The 16,069-nt window shown below is 49.7% G+C and overlaps 1 protein-coding gene across 22 annotated transcripts in view; it reads left to right on the forward strand.

Moving 5' to 3' along the window:
* The window catches only part of PPFIA1 (PPFI scaffold protein A1), an 807,831-nt gene that overhangs the window by 724,584 nt on the left and 67,178 nt on the right, over positions 1-16,069 (forward strand). For all 22 annotated transcript variants that reach the window (XM_078684274.1, XM_078684276.1, XM_078684283.1 and 19 more), the window contains one exon: positions 732-897. In XM_078684274.1, coding sequence (XP_078540400.1) covers positions 732-897 — 166 coding nt within the window. The remainder of the gene's footprint in view (positions 1-731; positions 898-16,069) is intronic.

Genomic DNA, 16,069 nt, shown 5'->3' on the forward strand with positions numbered 1-16,069 from the left:
ATTTCAGTTTTCACTAGCTGTACCAGCCTGCAGTGGCATACTGAGTAACATGTTTTACTTTGTCATACTTGTGGTGGCATAATGAGTGACACTTTAACTTACAGGCTCTAGGGACCCCTGGTGCCATATACCAGAGGCTTACAAGTAAGTAAAGCTATACCATTTGGGAATAAGCCAATCAATCGTGTACTTTTTAAGGGTCAGTCCACATTTCGCTGAATCCTGATGAGCAGAACTCGGGCATTTTAGAGCCTTTACATCCGTGCCTAGTAGTCAAGGGTGGGGGGGAGGATGTAGTGAGGCCTGCATAAAGCCTCACAATTGCTATCTGTGCCACTGCATTGGAATGCCTAATGTATGACAGTACTTTTACGTAAGGCATTGAATCTAAAATAACCAACTCTACATCTGGAAGGGGTCAGATAGTTTTGTAAATAATGTGACATAATTTGAAAGATGGCGGAGGGAGTCTACGTAATAAAATTAATATTTATATATTGATAGCATCTATAAAAAAGCAAGTAAAACAAAGGAACAGTTGTTAGGAGAACATTAAACAAATAGTAAATATTTGGCCTAACCTGCTGCAATTGTGCAACAGTATGTTTGCTAGAATAATATATTCCTTTGCAAGCCTGCAGTAAAGACTCATTCATATTTGAACAGTTCTACTCCTTCATATTAATTCTTTAAATATTTACTCAATTCCTTAATGTTATTACATATATCAGGATGATGATAAGAACTTCAGACGAGCCCCTTCCTGGAGAAAGAAGTTTCGACCAAAGGATGTAAGAGGAATGTCTGCTGGATCAGCAGAGACTCTTCCTGCAAATTTCAGGGTTACCAGCACAATGTCTTCACCCTCTATGCAGCCAAAGAAGATGCAGATGGATGGTACGTACTATGCTTTCAGTTGTGTTTGGTATGTTCTAGCATGATATATAACCTATCTCGTTTTTTGGTACTGCATGTCCAAGATTTATTAAATGCCTTACATTAAATGTGTTGTCATGTGCAGTGTTTGTTATATTACATAAAATTCAATTTCCTTTGGAATTGCTTCAAGGCACTAATAGAAAAACAGCAATATGCAAGATTTAAAATTCAATAAAACATGTTGCATATAGAGTTAAAGGTGACGACGAATGGCCCTGATCCAAAACCTAAACAAAAAATAAATAAAATCTGCTAAACTCCTAATTAAGCAAATATAACCTAGTTCTGTCAAAACTGAGAAAGTATCTCGTTTTCTCAGATATCTTGGAAATTCTAAATTTCACAACTCACTATATCCAGGCTTCTTATCATTGTACTGGTTACATTTATATCACTATGCATATGGACGTAAGTGTTCTGATAGATACTTATAACTGCAGATTCCTCACCTTATGAATACTCCCAGGAGCCAGACTTAATCTTGAAATTTTCATATCCACTCCCTCTTGTGTCACTAGGTGGAGTAGTGTGGCACCATGTCAGATCTGTTCCACCCTGGAAGTGATGTTGGAGTCCCTACCTTTCCGTCACCTCTTGTGCTGACAACAGTTGCTTTCTTTCCATGTTCTCGCCCCCTCAAATTCACTTAAAAAGCTCAGTAAACTATTTCCAGTTAGCAAGGTACTAGACCACTCCAAAAAAAATCACTTATGGCATGTAACGACTGCCATAACAGATGTTGGTAACACCTCCACAACAAGATCTGTCTCTGGTATCTGGACTCCCCGCATTTCTCAACCTCGTGTCGACAAATGCATGAAGACGTACCGCAAAGCCATACTTTACATGGCAGTAAACAGTCAATAGTCAAAGAAGACCCGGTTTCTGTCATAGTCGAGAGCACAGACGCACACTCCCACTCCCGAGGTCCATCTCACAAACTTTTAGTCTCGCGATCAGTGTCTACAGTAAAGTCAAATAAGCCGAAGCATGAATCCCCTTCATCCCACTGCTCCCTCCTTGAGAAGCCGTGAGACGCCCTGAATAACTCTAGGCAACAAATTCTGTCTTTGTTCTCTGAATCAGTTTTGACTGTTATTCCCAAGCGCCCCATTTTTCTGGGTCATACGGCAGTGCCGCAGCAACTCTGTGAATTCAAGGAGACCTAATTTTTGTATCTGACCTGATCTAGAGCGACTGTGCCCTAAGAATCCTATATGGCCTCCAGTCCTCAGATTAGTCCACTACGCTGACTATGCTACTCCACCACGCCCCAAGATTGGCCTCAACTTCGAGCATGGTGCTGAATACCACACTTCTTACAGGACCCAAACCCATGTTGGAGAACATCCAAGGTGCAATGGTATGGCCGAAGGGGAGCACCAAGAACTGGAAGTGCTTGTGGTCTACCAGAAACCACAGATAAGATATGGGCCTGCAGGATGGGAATGTGGAAGTAAGCGTCCTGCAGATACAATGCCCTGATGGTGGTCCCATTCCATCTGTAGAGGTTGGGAATACAAGTCTTCTCATACTTGAGCGACTGGCTACTGACTGTGGGCTTGCCTCAAACACCCGTCAACAATCTCCTGGCAAAAGGCAACCTGTTGATGTTGAGTCTTTTCATCAACATGTCGAAATCATATCTGAGTTCTAGGCAGAAGCTCCCTTTCGTTCCTACCATTCTGGACTCTGCTTTTCAATGCCTTTCCTATGCCTCAGTGAATACAGGACATTTGGGCTATAATCCTTATGTTTCTACATTCAACCTGAGGCTTCCTAGCCACCTGCGTACTGCTTATGAACCACAGCAGGTGGCTCATGCGGACTCTGCAGCAGGATTTGGAGTCTCTGTACACCCAGCAACAAGGTGACCTGTCACATCACATACAGGTGTCAGAGGAGACTGCAAAAGACCTACAGTGGTGGTTGCTAGCATGCAGTTGGACCAGGGACCCTCCCCTTTCCCCACCCACAGTGAACAGTCGTGGCTGCTGCATCGTTGCTGTGTTGGAGATACCATAGAGGAAAGTGGAGATCAGGGAACTCTGATCTCCGCCAGAAGCCCATCTATACATAATCTTGTTGGAGCTGCGAGCAATAGACTTGACACTGAAAGAGCTCACCCTGTCCATCGAGGGGAAACGAATGCAGCTTCTCACATATGACACAAAGCCATATGGTTCTGCAACAAACAGGGCGGGGTGGTGTCGTGGGTCCAGTGCCAAAAGATTCTGTGCCTTTGGGAGTGGCTGAATCATCAGGGCATTTTCGTGACTGTCCAATATCTAGTAAGATCTTTGAACTCTAGGGTAGACAGACTTAGCTGACATTGTCCAGCCTAGTGAATCACGAATAGCAGCTACACTCAGAGGTTGCATAGGGTGTCTTCCAGCAGTGGAGGCAACCAAGGCTCAATTTTTCCCCCACCCCAGAGTACCTGTATTTCCAGACCTTTGCACATTGTAGTTCACAAACTCTCGCTTGGAGACACCTTATGACTGAATTGTAATTCGGGGCACCTGTACGCATTCCTGCCTATGCCTCTTCTTCCCAGAAGAAGAGGCATAGGTACGACTGGGCTCAGATCACCCTGGGGGCCCCGTACTAGGATAGTAGGGTACCTGAAACTTCTGGCTTTCAGCGACTGCCCTCACATCCAGATCCAGCCACTCCCAAGAGAGAACCTCTCTCACAGCAGCAGGGCAGGGTCCTACACCTGAGCTTGCACAACCTACATCTCCATGTGTAGTGATTGAGCGGCGGCAGTTGATAGCTTTCAATCTTTCACCCTAAGTGATTGGGGTCATACTGGCAGCCAGGTTCCCCCCTCCTGTCCCCCACCCCCGTTCTTAGCCTCCCCCAATGATTTTTTTACGCGGGACGCTGGCAGAAGCCTGTTATATGGTGTTCTTCCCAAAACATTCGGCCTTTACAGACAGTTAGCTGACATACTGTTATTTTGTGTTTCTTTAGCCCAGCATGGTCTTGCTATGGCAACTATTTGTGATGTCGCAGTGAGATCTTTATTTAGTTCTCACTCGTGTGCACTCCATTCAAACCAATGCATAGTTTTTCCCCGTGTCTCTTGACGTAAAGACGACATACTTGATTGTGATACCTCAGCTTGTCGCATAAGCTAACTGCATTACCTGTCTGTACAACGGCCGTATACCAAGTTCTACCCAGACAAACCGCTCTTTCTGACAAAAGCTGTTTCTCCCAAAAGTGGCCCGCCTTTTCCACATAGGACAGTATATCTCCCAGCTTTCTTAAGCCCTCCTTCACCACTCCAAGGAGAAAGGACAACTCCATCGTCTCACCCCCCTCTTTAAATTCTACATTGACCACATCGAGGAAAATCTGGTGGACGATCAACTCTGTGGGTTTCTCGGGATGAAAAAGAGTAGAGTTGTACAGAAGAGGACCATCTCCAGATGAATTGTCTTAAGCATCACAATCTGTTTTGACCTGGCTAAGGGGCACCCCACTGTAGGCTTGCATGCACATTCCACCAGAGCAAAGGCTGCTACCACTGCACAGGTGAAAGGTGTGCCAGTCTTGGACATCTACCAGACTGCTACGTGTGCGTCAGTCAGTCTATGAAAGTATTCTAGATTCATTCTGGTGCGTAGGGTAGGGGCATGCGGGGGAGGAATTAACAAGGTGAATTATCTGCAGTTAGAAAGTACGTTACTGAAGGTAAGTAATGTTTTCTTCTCCGTCATGTGCTATAAAAGTGGTAGATATGGGTTGCTATCAACCGAACTTATGCTTCTGCAGAAATATTTATTTGATTTTCCTGGAAGTACTTTTTCTAACCTTTTCCACATTGATGTGAATACTGTCTATAACTTTATTAGCCATTTACTTAAGACTTGCAAATCATGGTGTCCAACAAAGCTCCAGCCCTGTTGTTGTTGATGGTCTTGGAATAAAGGTTCCTACCATCAAAATGTGTATATGAACCGGCAGAGGTATAATACGGTTCAATTTACGACATCATCTGCGATGCCTTGAGATTGGTTTTTGAGGATATACATTTCGATAAAAACCAGTGCATAACTGCATCTTGGTTTCACCAAGCTGTGTCCTTTACAGAAAATAAGACTGCTATATATTCCATAGTTTAGTATAGTGAAAGACGTTTTAATAATTAATATGTGAATAATATATACATATATTAGTATATGTATGTATGTACACCTAAATTTTTTTTTCCACTGAAAAAAACAAAAGTTACAGGGACATTCTAGTTAGGCTCACATTTCACTTGTACAAAACCAGAGACATTCAGCAGTTCTAGTTATTCCAGCACTGCATAGTCCTGATAATAACCTAATGAGGTGAACACACAAATCAAGGGGGTTTTGTGAACATGACTGACACAATGAAAACATAAAAACAGAAGTTCCTGGTGCCACTAGGAACTGCGGGAGGGGGAGGGGATCGCAGAAGAGTGCCGCTGGTTGGCACAGGGTTGAGTACAGATCTTCGTCTGCACCCACATGGTACTGACACACCACTCTTATCAGGACTAGGGACGAGGCTTAATTCCTATATTGGAATTTATATTTACAAAGCTAACTATCCCTTGTGAGACACTCCCGAGTCCCTCTCAGATACTACTTTGACAGCCCACGCTGGATTCGTATTCTGCTGTACCCACTGACTGACATAGAAACAGCACCAGGATATACTGCCCATAAACACTAGTCCGATTACCCCTGTCTCTTCTGTGCATCTCCTGTCGTGTGAGTGCACACCAGCTTTTCATATCAATTTACTTACAGAATGGAATGCTGTCCTGATACCAGCTTTGGATTTTGTGGCGCTTTCTTGTAACAGCATGCCAGATGTTTGCATGCGCTCACACACTTATGGTGCATGAACTTCTGGCTCAGCTCCTCGAGCAGCTTTGTCTGCTGCCAGTGGGATCCTGAATCGGTCAGCCCCCACCTTCAAAGTTTACATCAGCTGTGAATATTCTCCTGTCACACCAACCCATCCACCAACAAAATTTCATCCAGTGAATACAGGACCTGCCCTGATTTGACCAAACTTGTTTGGAGACACTATGCCATGCCGTAACGCACCTGTCTAGTTGATAACTTTTCCTCACTGAACCTGTAATTCCTGTCCCCCACACATGCCCCCAGGACCTGGCCCACCCAGGGGCTATATTCTTACCAAGCGCGGCAGGCCTACCTTTTTTTATTTTTTTTATTCAATGCGGATGCACAACTCCATTGAACTGTACTATCAGCAAATTGGTACACAAAGCCTTCAGACACCGTTTCCTGAAAATATATCCAGGTATGGGGGTCGCATCAATACAAGACATGCATTTTCCATTAGACTTACTTTCCGCCTTCGCCTGTCAATTTGGTGAAAGCGCATTTACAAGTGCCTTAATATAGAGACTGGAAAAGTTTGAAACTTGTTGTCTGTTAGATTGTTAGCAGTCCTTGTTAAGGCATGGATTGTTAAAAATGAAAAACAGGGAAAGGGTCTAGATAATGCAACTGTTCAAAATATCAGCATTTGTACTAAAGGGACATTAACTACACAGCTCCATGTAATGAAGTTAGATAAGATCTGAACAATTCGTCTTCATGCCGGATAGTGTATTAATTCCAGCAATTGCTTAAAGTGAAATATCTATTAGACCTCAAGTACCTGAATGATTTAAAAGCATTGAGTATACATCAAAATTGTAAACCTACTACCAGGATCAAGACCCCAATGGTTGAAACGTTTTAGGGGCGTCTGATGTAATGTTGTTATTTGATTAAAAGGATAGGGAAACCGTAGCCCCTGGGAGTGCAGCCTTATCCTTTTGTTACTGCCACATTTTTCATATACTGGTCTTATCCCAACGACGGCACCAACAGCCAGTGCGCACTGCTATGACTGCTTTATCCTTGGAGGGAGACGGAGCCATAAAAATAGATGCACTAAATGCTGAACATTGTCAAACACCCACCCCCAGTACAGAGATCTGGGTCTAAAATCCATCTATTTTTCACGTCCATCATTTAGTCTTTTTGCATTTGTTGCTCTTAGAATGGATATGCCCAGAATAGGATGCTTGTTTCCGGTCTGAGGAGGACCTCTGGCTGAATTGTTTCCATGGTAAGCAGGGCCAAACTGATTTGCATGTGGCTGGATCCAAACTGGCATGGCGTGGTGAGCAAAAAAAAAAAACTATGGATTTAGGCACAGATCTCTGTACTGGGGATGAGTGTTTAACATTGTTTGGCAGACCATCCATCATGAAGGGGGTGAGGGTGTGTGTGTGTGTGTCCGTCTGTCCCTGTCTCCGTCTGACCCTGTCTCCGTCTGTCCCTGTCTCCGTCTGTCCCTGTCTCCGTCTGTCCCTGTCTCCGTCTGTCCCTGTCTCCGTCTGTCCCTGTCTCCGTCTGTCCCTGTCTCCGTCTGTCCCCGTCTGTCTGTCTCTGTCTGTCCACAATTTACAGAGCTGTGCATCTCTACAGGTCTGACCCTCTATTCCAGTAAACTAAATCCTTCATATCTGAAAGAGACACGTTAGTATTAGATTCCTTACCTTAGAATATCCCCAGGCGTCATACTGGATCCGGAAATTTTTGCGTAGCAGTACCCTTGCGCGTCGGTAGGCGTCTGCGTCTCCGCGTCCGTCGTGGGCGCCGTGATGACGTCGTCGGAGTACTTAGACGCCGCCTCCGCGTGCTGACGTCAGTTCTTCTTTTTTCCGCGCCAGCAAGCGCAGATCTGGAAAAAGCAGTAACTCTAGTCTATTTTGACTAAACTTTTTGATCCTTTTTGATTACTATTTCGAAGTCTCTCGACTCCGAAACGGTGCCGATAGGGATGCCCGGCTTCAAGCATTGCGACGATTGCGACCGGCTGATGTCGGTCACGGATCCCCACCGTGTGTGTTTGTCGTGTTTGGGCGTCGACCACGACGACAAGGCCTGCTCCGACTGCCGGCCCTCTCTTCGAAAGCCAGGCGGGAGCGGTCCCGTAGGCGCCTCGAACTCCGGCAGTCGGCCCCGCGCTGTGGAAGGTCCCGATCCCATTGGAGGTCGAGGGACAGGTCACGGGCCCGGAGCCACCACAGCTCCGAGAGTAGGCCGCACTCCTCCGGGTCGAAGTCGTCGTCAGGTAAGCGGCACAAGAAGTCCAAGCGGCGTCATCGCTCCTCGGACTCCCCCCGACGCTCGCACGATGCGGCCGGGGGTTCGGGTGACACCGCCCACGCGGCTCCGTCGGAGTCGCGGGTGCCGCGTCCAGCCCCATACCCTACGGTCCCTGGGCTCAACGCGACGCCGGAGGAGGTCGAGCGCTTCCTCATGGCCATGAGGAAACTCTCTCCTCCGACGGGCTCCGCGGCGCCTCCGGGCCCAGCGGACCCGTCTGGGAGCCCTAGCGGGTCGGCGGCTCCGGTCCCGACGCCGTCGGGTGCTTCAGACCCGACGCCGCCGATGCCTTCGGGCCCGGCGCCGCAGGCCCCTGTTATCCCGACGCCGCCGGCGCCTACGGGCCCGGCGCCGAGGGGTCCAGTTGTTCCGACGCCGCCGGCGCCTTCGGGCCCGGCGCCGCAGGACGCCGCTGGTCCTCCTTCGGGATCTGGTTCGTCGCCGGTGGATCTGACGGCCTCCCCGGCGTCGGACCCTCAGGTGTCGCCTCCGGCGCCGTCCTCGGGCGGCGCCGACCCCGGTTCTACTTCCGTTCCTGTTCGGCCGTCGGGACGGCCCCGTTGGGCGCCGCTCCAGACGCCGTTGGGTGAATTTCACTTTTATGAACAGGCCCCATTGGTTGAGGACCCTGAATTTCAGGAGATGGGTGAATGAGAGGACTGGGAGGGGTCTGAGGACCCTCTGACCAGGGAGTGTCAGTCTCATGAGGACTGGACAGAAGACCTTGGGGAGGCCAGTGGCCTGGACACCTCTCCAGACCCTGGGTTTGTCTCCCCTCCTACCGTGGCTTCGGAGGAGGGGGCAACATATAGTGTGGTGCTGATGAGGGCTGCCAAGGCCTTAAACCTTGAGCTCCCCGTCGCGGCCGTGAGGACTAACCTCCTCACTGAGGTCCTTAAACCGCAGTCAAGCTCGGCCGTGCCTCTGCTGCCCTTTAATGAGGCCTTGACTGACGTTCTTCTGGGCACTTGGTCCAAGCCCGCTACGGGTTCGCCCGTAGATAGGAACGTGGCCAGACGCCACCGCCCCGCCCCGGGCGACCCATGTTTTCTGTCCTCCCACCCTACCCCCGAGAGCCTGGTCATCCAGGCCTCCAATTCCCAAACCGCATTCCCGTCGGCCCCGCCGGATCGGGAATCCAAGAGGTATGACCAGTATGGGAAGAAGATCTTCTCATCCATTAGTTTGGGCCTGCGGTCTTCCAACACCGCCTGCCTCTTGGGACGTTACACCCACTCTGTGTGGGATAAGGTCGCGGAAGTGCTGCCGGAGTGTCCGTTGGAGGTACGGGCCAAACTCGGCCAAGCCCTTGTGGAGGGCCGGGATACAGCCAAGTATTCCATCCGGTGTGGGCTGGATACCACTTACTCGCTGGGTAGAGCGATGGCAACGACGGTGGCGGTCAGACGCCACGCCTGGCTGAGATCCGCTAACTTCTCGGCAGATGTCCAGAGCACGCTCATGGACATGCCGTTCGATGGCCGGCGCCTGTTTGGCGACAACGCAGACCATGCGCTTGAGCGTTTTAAGGACTCCAGGGCTACGGCCAAGTCCTTAGGCCTTTCGGGCCAACGCCAGCAACCGGCTGCCTATCACTCCTTTCGTGCCACGGAAGGGGTGCGCCCGCACGTGCCGCCAGCCACGCGCCGCAGGGCAATACCCAACGCGGTGGCGGCCGTGGGAACCGCCGTCCAGGCGGTCGTGGGCAGCGGGGAGGTCAGTCCACACCTTCCCCCGCAGCATCCGCCTCAAAACCCTCCTAGTCCGTGCTTTCAGGCCCATGTGACGCCAGTGGGGGGCAGGGTTCGCCATCACCACCTCCACTGGCGCACTGTCACGTCGGACAGGTGGGTGCTGCAGATCGTCCGAAGGGGCTACTCCCTCCCCTTCGAGGCGACTCCTCCAACCATGCCACCGCAGAACCACCGTGTATCGGGGGATCACTTGCGACTTCTGCAGGAGGAAGTTACGGCCCTCTTGGCCAAAGGGGCCATCGAGCACGTTCCTGGGCCAGAAGTAGGGTGTGGTTGCTACTCCCACTACTTCCTGGTACCCGAGAAGGGCAAAGGGGGCCTGCGCCCTATCTTGGACCTACGGAACGTCAACGGCTTCCTCCGGAAGGAGAAGTTGAAGATGCTGACGCTGGCTCAGGTCTTAGCTGTCCTGGATCCAGGAGACTGAATGGTAGCGTTGGACTTGCAGGACGCTTATTTCCACATCCCCGTCCTGCCGGCCCACCGGCGCTACCTGCGGTTCACGGTTGGCCACGAGCACTTTCAGTTTACCGTGCTCCCCTTCGGCCTTACCAGCGCCCCACGGGTGTTCACAAAGGTGATGGCGGTGGTCGCAGCTCATCTGCGCAGGTTGGGGGTTTCAGTCTTCCCCTACCTCGACGACTGGCTGTTGAAGGCGGGCTCGCCCCAGACAGTCGTCAGCCACCTCCAGACTACGGCAGACCTCCTGCATCAGCTGGGGTTCTCGATCAATGTGCCAAAGTCACACCTGTGCCCCTCTCAGAAGCTCCTCTTCATCGGAGCGGTTCTAGACTCGGCGCAGTTTCGGGTTTATCCACCCGAGCAGCGGGTCCGGGATATTCAGGCTCTGATTCCCATCTTTCAGCCGTTACCCCGGGTTTCGGTCAGGTTGACGCTGCGGCTTCTGGGGCTGATGTCCTGCTGGTGCATCACGCCAGATGGCGGATGCGGGCTCTGCAGTGGGACCTGAAGTTTCAGTGGGCCCAGCATCAAGGCAACCTATCGACCATGTCCTGATCTCGGAGGGCACTGCAAGACAGTTGCAGTGGTGGCCCACGGACCGCGTTTGGGTCTGCGGCAGATCCCTCTCCCTTCCCCAACCGGAGCACGTAGTTGTGACGGACGCGTCCCTCCAGGGCTGGGGAGGCCACATGGGAGAGGCGGAGATCAGAGGCCTCTGGTCTCCGGCGGAGACTCGACTCCACATCAACATGTTGGAGCTTCGGGCGATTCGTCTAGCACTGAAGGCATTCCTCCCCTCTGTCCGGGGGAGTGTAGTGCAGGTGTTCACGGACAACACCACCGCCATGTGGTACTGCAACAAACAGGGCGGGGTGGGGTTGTGGACCCTTTGCCAGGAGGCTCTGCGCCTTTGGCAATGGCTGGAACATCAGGGCGTGACCCTGGTGGTTCAACACCTGGCAGGTTCTCTGAACGCCAGGGCGGACGAACTCAGCCGCAGGTGCATGATGGATCACGAATGGCGTCTGAACTCGGACGTGGCGCAAGGCCTCTTTCAGCAATGGGGAGAGACTTGGTTAGATCTATTCGCCACCGAAGAGAACGCGCAATGTCATCAGTTCTGCGCGTTGGAATTTCCAAGGCGGCACTCGCTCGGAGACGCTTTTCGTCGCGAGTGGAGTTGCGGTCTATTGTACGCCTTTCCGCCTATACCACTTCTGCCCAGAGTGCTGAAGAAGATCAGGCGCGACCGGGCCCAAGTCATCCTTGTGGCTCCGGACTGGGCTCGAAGGTACTGGTATCCCGAGCTACTCAGTATGTCAGTCGATCCCCCGGTTCGTCTGCCTCTTCAGGAGGACCTTCTGTCGTCGCAGCAGCAGGGGACGGTCCTCCACCCGAACCTGTCCAGTCTCCACCTCCATGCTTGGAGATTGAGCGGCGACAGTTGAGGCCATTTGACTTGCCTCCTGAAGTTTGTAACGTCATTCTGGCAGCCAGGCGTCCCTCCACAAAGTTGGTATACGCCTGCAGGTGGAACAGATTTGTGGCATGGTGCACAGCAAAGGCTGTGAATCCTCTTGCTGTCCCTCTTTCAGAGGTTCTTCTCTTCCTTCTTTCTCTTGCCCAGCAGGGCTCTGCTCTGGACACTATCAAGGGCTACCTTTCTGTCCTTTCAGCCTTTCTCAGGCTACCTGATCAGCCTTCTTTGTTCAAGTCCCCTATTGTGAACAGATTTCTTAAAGGCAACACTCACACACTCCTCCTGTTCCGTTTGTGATGCCTCATTGGGACTTGAACCTGGTTCTGACTTTTCTGATGTGCGCTCCCTTTGAGCCACTTCACAATTGCCCTCTTCGCCTTCTGACTTTGAAGACTGCTTTCCTGGTTGCCATCACCTGTGCCAGGAGAGTGAGTGAGCTCCAGGCTCTTTCTTGTACTCCACCTTTCCTTTCTGTCCATCCGGACAAAGTGGTGCTTCGTACCAAACCATCTTTCCTGCCCAAGGTTGTCACAGCCTTCCACATTGGGCAGTCTATCACCTTGCCTACCTTCTTTGCGCCACCGCATCCCTCTAAAGAGGAAGAGCGGTTCCATCGTCTGGACCCAAAACGTGCGCTCTCGTTTTATCTAGATCGCACACGCCAGTTCCGGGTGGATGACCAACTCTTTGTTGGTTACGTGGGCGCTAAGAAGGGGAAAGCGGTGCACAAGAGGACCATCTCCCGGTGGATCATCTTGTGTATCCAGGCATGCTACTCCTTGGCTAGGAAGGAGCCCCCTGCTGGATTGCGGGCTCATTCTACCCGAGCCACGGCGACTACCACTGCCCTGGGCAGGGGTGTGCACTTACAAGACATCTGTCAGGCAGCTGCGTGGGCATCGCTGCACACGTTTGCAAGACACTACTGCCTGGACAGCCAAGTCCGGAGGGATGGCTTCTTTGGCCGTTCCGTCCTCCAGGACTTTCTGGTGTGATTATTGGTTCGCAGACCCACCACCGGGGTTGGTATTGCCGGGGTATCTATTCTAAGGTAAGGAATTTAATACTAACGTGTCTCTTTCAGATGCACAAGTTACTACTTGTGTAACGATATATCTGTGAGAGACATTAGTTAGTATTAGATTCCTTACCGACCCACCCATCCTCCCCGTTCTGCGAACCAATATCTAGGGTTAGGGTTGTCCCCTTCCGGGCCCTAGTTTCAATGGCACCAGTGTTGGTTTTTAACATGGCTTTGCGTTTCTGGCGTGGAAAAGCTGTGTCTAAGAACTGACGTCAGCACGCGGAGGCGGCGTCTAAGTACTCCGCGTCCGTCATCACGGCGCCGACGACGGACGCGGAGCCGCAGACGACGCCTACCGACACGCAAGGGTACTGCTACGCAAAAATTTCCGGATCCAGTCTGACGCCTGGGGATATTCTAAGGTAAGGAATCTAATACTAACTAATGTCTCTTACAGATATATCGTTACAGAAGTAGTAACTTGTGCTTATGGAACTATTAACGCTAGAGGTACAAAAATATACAGTGTTAATAACACTGCATTTGTAAATGTACCACTTATAGTACGTTTTTCAAGGTTGAACGGTTCGGCTACACCTCTAGCATATCAACGTAGGCTTTTTATTATTTGTGATAAACGCTTTCGGCATGGCTGCTATTCTGATCAGGTCTTATATTTGTTGTTAAGATTTTATTTTGAAGAGTTTATGAATGTAAAGTGATAGGATGGTCCTTCTCAGTACTTCATTCCAATGTGTTCAATAGTACCAATAGATAAATATACCTTTTATCAAAATTACCCTACAGCTAGGCAGTCTAATGATAATTCTCAGTTTCCTTTTAGTTATGCCAGTAAAGTATAAACATAACATTCAACTGCAAAAATAATTCTGTGAGCTAGCTTAATTTTGGATAGTACTCAGTCAAAAATAACTTTATTTCGACCTCTAGGGCAATAAAAAGTTACATAAAAGACATGATAATTTTGCTAAAATCCAGTATACTTACAAGAAATGCATAAATAGTAAAAACACTCATATCAATAACCAATAAAATAATAAAACCTACAATATGATTATGAGAGAACTAGACAATGGCAAGCGACTGCAGCAAAATACCAAGCAGTACATCGATAGAGTGCAAATTTGATAGACATCTAGCTGCACATTTCTTACCTTTGAATACTCCCGAGGTGCCTCCAAACTGGACGCGTAAAGCCTCTGTCCCCACGCCTCCTCCAGATCTTCGGTTAAAGAGTTGGTACATGAGTCCACCCCGTGACTCCCCGCTTTCCCTGAAGCTGAGTAGACTCTGACCCAGATGTAAGAATACTATAATGCCCTCATATTATCTTTGGGTCTTTACCTTCCCCTGGAGCGCCTTTGGGCCCAAAGAGGTACGAGTAACTGTGACTGTCCACGCCGGCAGGTTTGCCCATAGCCTCCGTACGGCTTTCTGATTCCATAGTCCAATCCGTTTTGACGCCGGTGCACAGCCCTTCGATGCCCACCTTTGGCGCCTGGATCCGAATAGACGAAGACGCTGGTGGCGCCAATCAATGCAACGCTACTTCACCTTTCCGAGACATCGCAGCTTCGGCGTCGGATACAGTCTCGGTGACGACGCCTGTCTTAGACACCTTCTCTATGCTCTCGGTGGAGCCCTCCTGTTTTTCTTTCTGGAAACATGAATTTGGAGTTATGCAGAGGATTTGAGGTTTTTACACCCCATGTGAGACACTACCAAGCCTCCTATGGAGGATATCTAGCTGACTGAGCGGGATGAAGCTAGTGTCTTGGAGTCTTCCTCATCCTCTGGCCTCTTGACTTTTCTACAGAGGCAAACTCCTCTCTAGCTGACAAGCTGAGGCGGCTTTCTGTGTTTTTGGATTCAACACTTCCTTCTGTGGAATCTTCATCAGAGCTAAACAGTGGTAGAGCCGGTGCTTCCCTATAGTGAAGCCCTGTATGACATTTTGTGGAGTGCCTGGGCTAAACCCTTTAAAGGGGTCCCCTGTGGTGCACTCTTTTTCTCACAGACACCGTCCTGCCCTTGGTAATCCGGCCTGTCTCCTCAGACAACCTACTCCTCACAGCTTTATGGTACAGACCGCTTTGGCCTCCCATGATTACAACTCTCTTCCAAATATCTCTACAGACATAGACTCCAGAAGACAAGACACTTATGGCAGGGATTTTTTCTCCTCAACCAGTTTTTCACTGCGATCACTTAATATTTGCGTTCTCGCATGCTTTTTCCATACGTTATGAGATTTATTGGCACGCCTGCTGCCCTTGCTTCCGTATGAGAACCAGAAAGATCTTACCCAATTAATTCGGAATGGGCAACAAGCAGCTAAATTGATCATTCGATGTGGTGTGGAGACGACTGACTCCGTAGGCCGGGACATGGCCTCATCAGTGGCACCACGTCGTCGTGCCGGGCTGCGCACCTCAGGATTTTCGGAGGCTGTTCAGGCCACCTTGATTGACATGGCTTTTGTTGGCACCCGTCTATTCAGCGCCCATGCTAACTCGTCATTACAGCAGTTTCGGGACAGAAGGACGAAGCAAACTCTTCACTCGGTTTACTCTGTGCATCTGCCTTACCCAATGGACTTGTTTCCCTAGATCCCCAAGGTATTAGTAAAAGGGACTTTATTCTTTCCTTTCCATTTGAGCCTTTGGCAGGCTTATGACTCCCGTTTTATTTTAACCATTCCATCTGTTGTTTGTTTTGTAGCTCGTAGTGGGTTTTAGTTCCTAATGGGTATAGGGGTTTTCTTCTTTCCAGACTTTGTGGTATTTTGCTCGCCTTGTGTGTATGAACTATTGCCTTGATCCCTGTTTCTCATGGACCATCTTGTGTGCCTCATTGGCATTCCTGAGTATATTAGTGTTCCTCAAAGGGGATTTTCAATTGTAACACTGGACAGATTGTGCATGTGGCTCCTGCTTGCACCTACAACTTACTAGGGTTTATCGCTCGTCCTACTCACTGTCATTCCACAGAGTATTCCTTCTGCTGTTATGGATTTTCCCAGTGTTTCCTGGCGTGCTCTCCTTTTCTTCGCAGTCTGGGTGAGTGCTGTATCCTTGCGGTATCTTGTGCCCCTGTCAGTGTGTCTTTGCACTGCTTTATCGAGCTGCTGTTAATATTCTGGATGGGATGAAGTGTTCCCATCCTTTCTTGGGCACCTACAGTGCTTATTTTTTATTTATAAAAAAAT

This window comes from Lissotriton helveticus, chromosome 3_2 (assembly GCF_964261635.1).
Source record: "Lissotriton helveticus chromosome 3_2, aLisHel1.1, whole genome shotgun sequence".
Taxonomy (NCBI): Eukaryota; Metazoa; Chordata; class Amphibia; order Caudata; family Salamandridae; genus Lissotriton; species Lissotriton helveticus.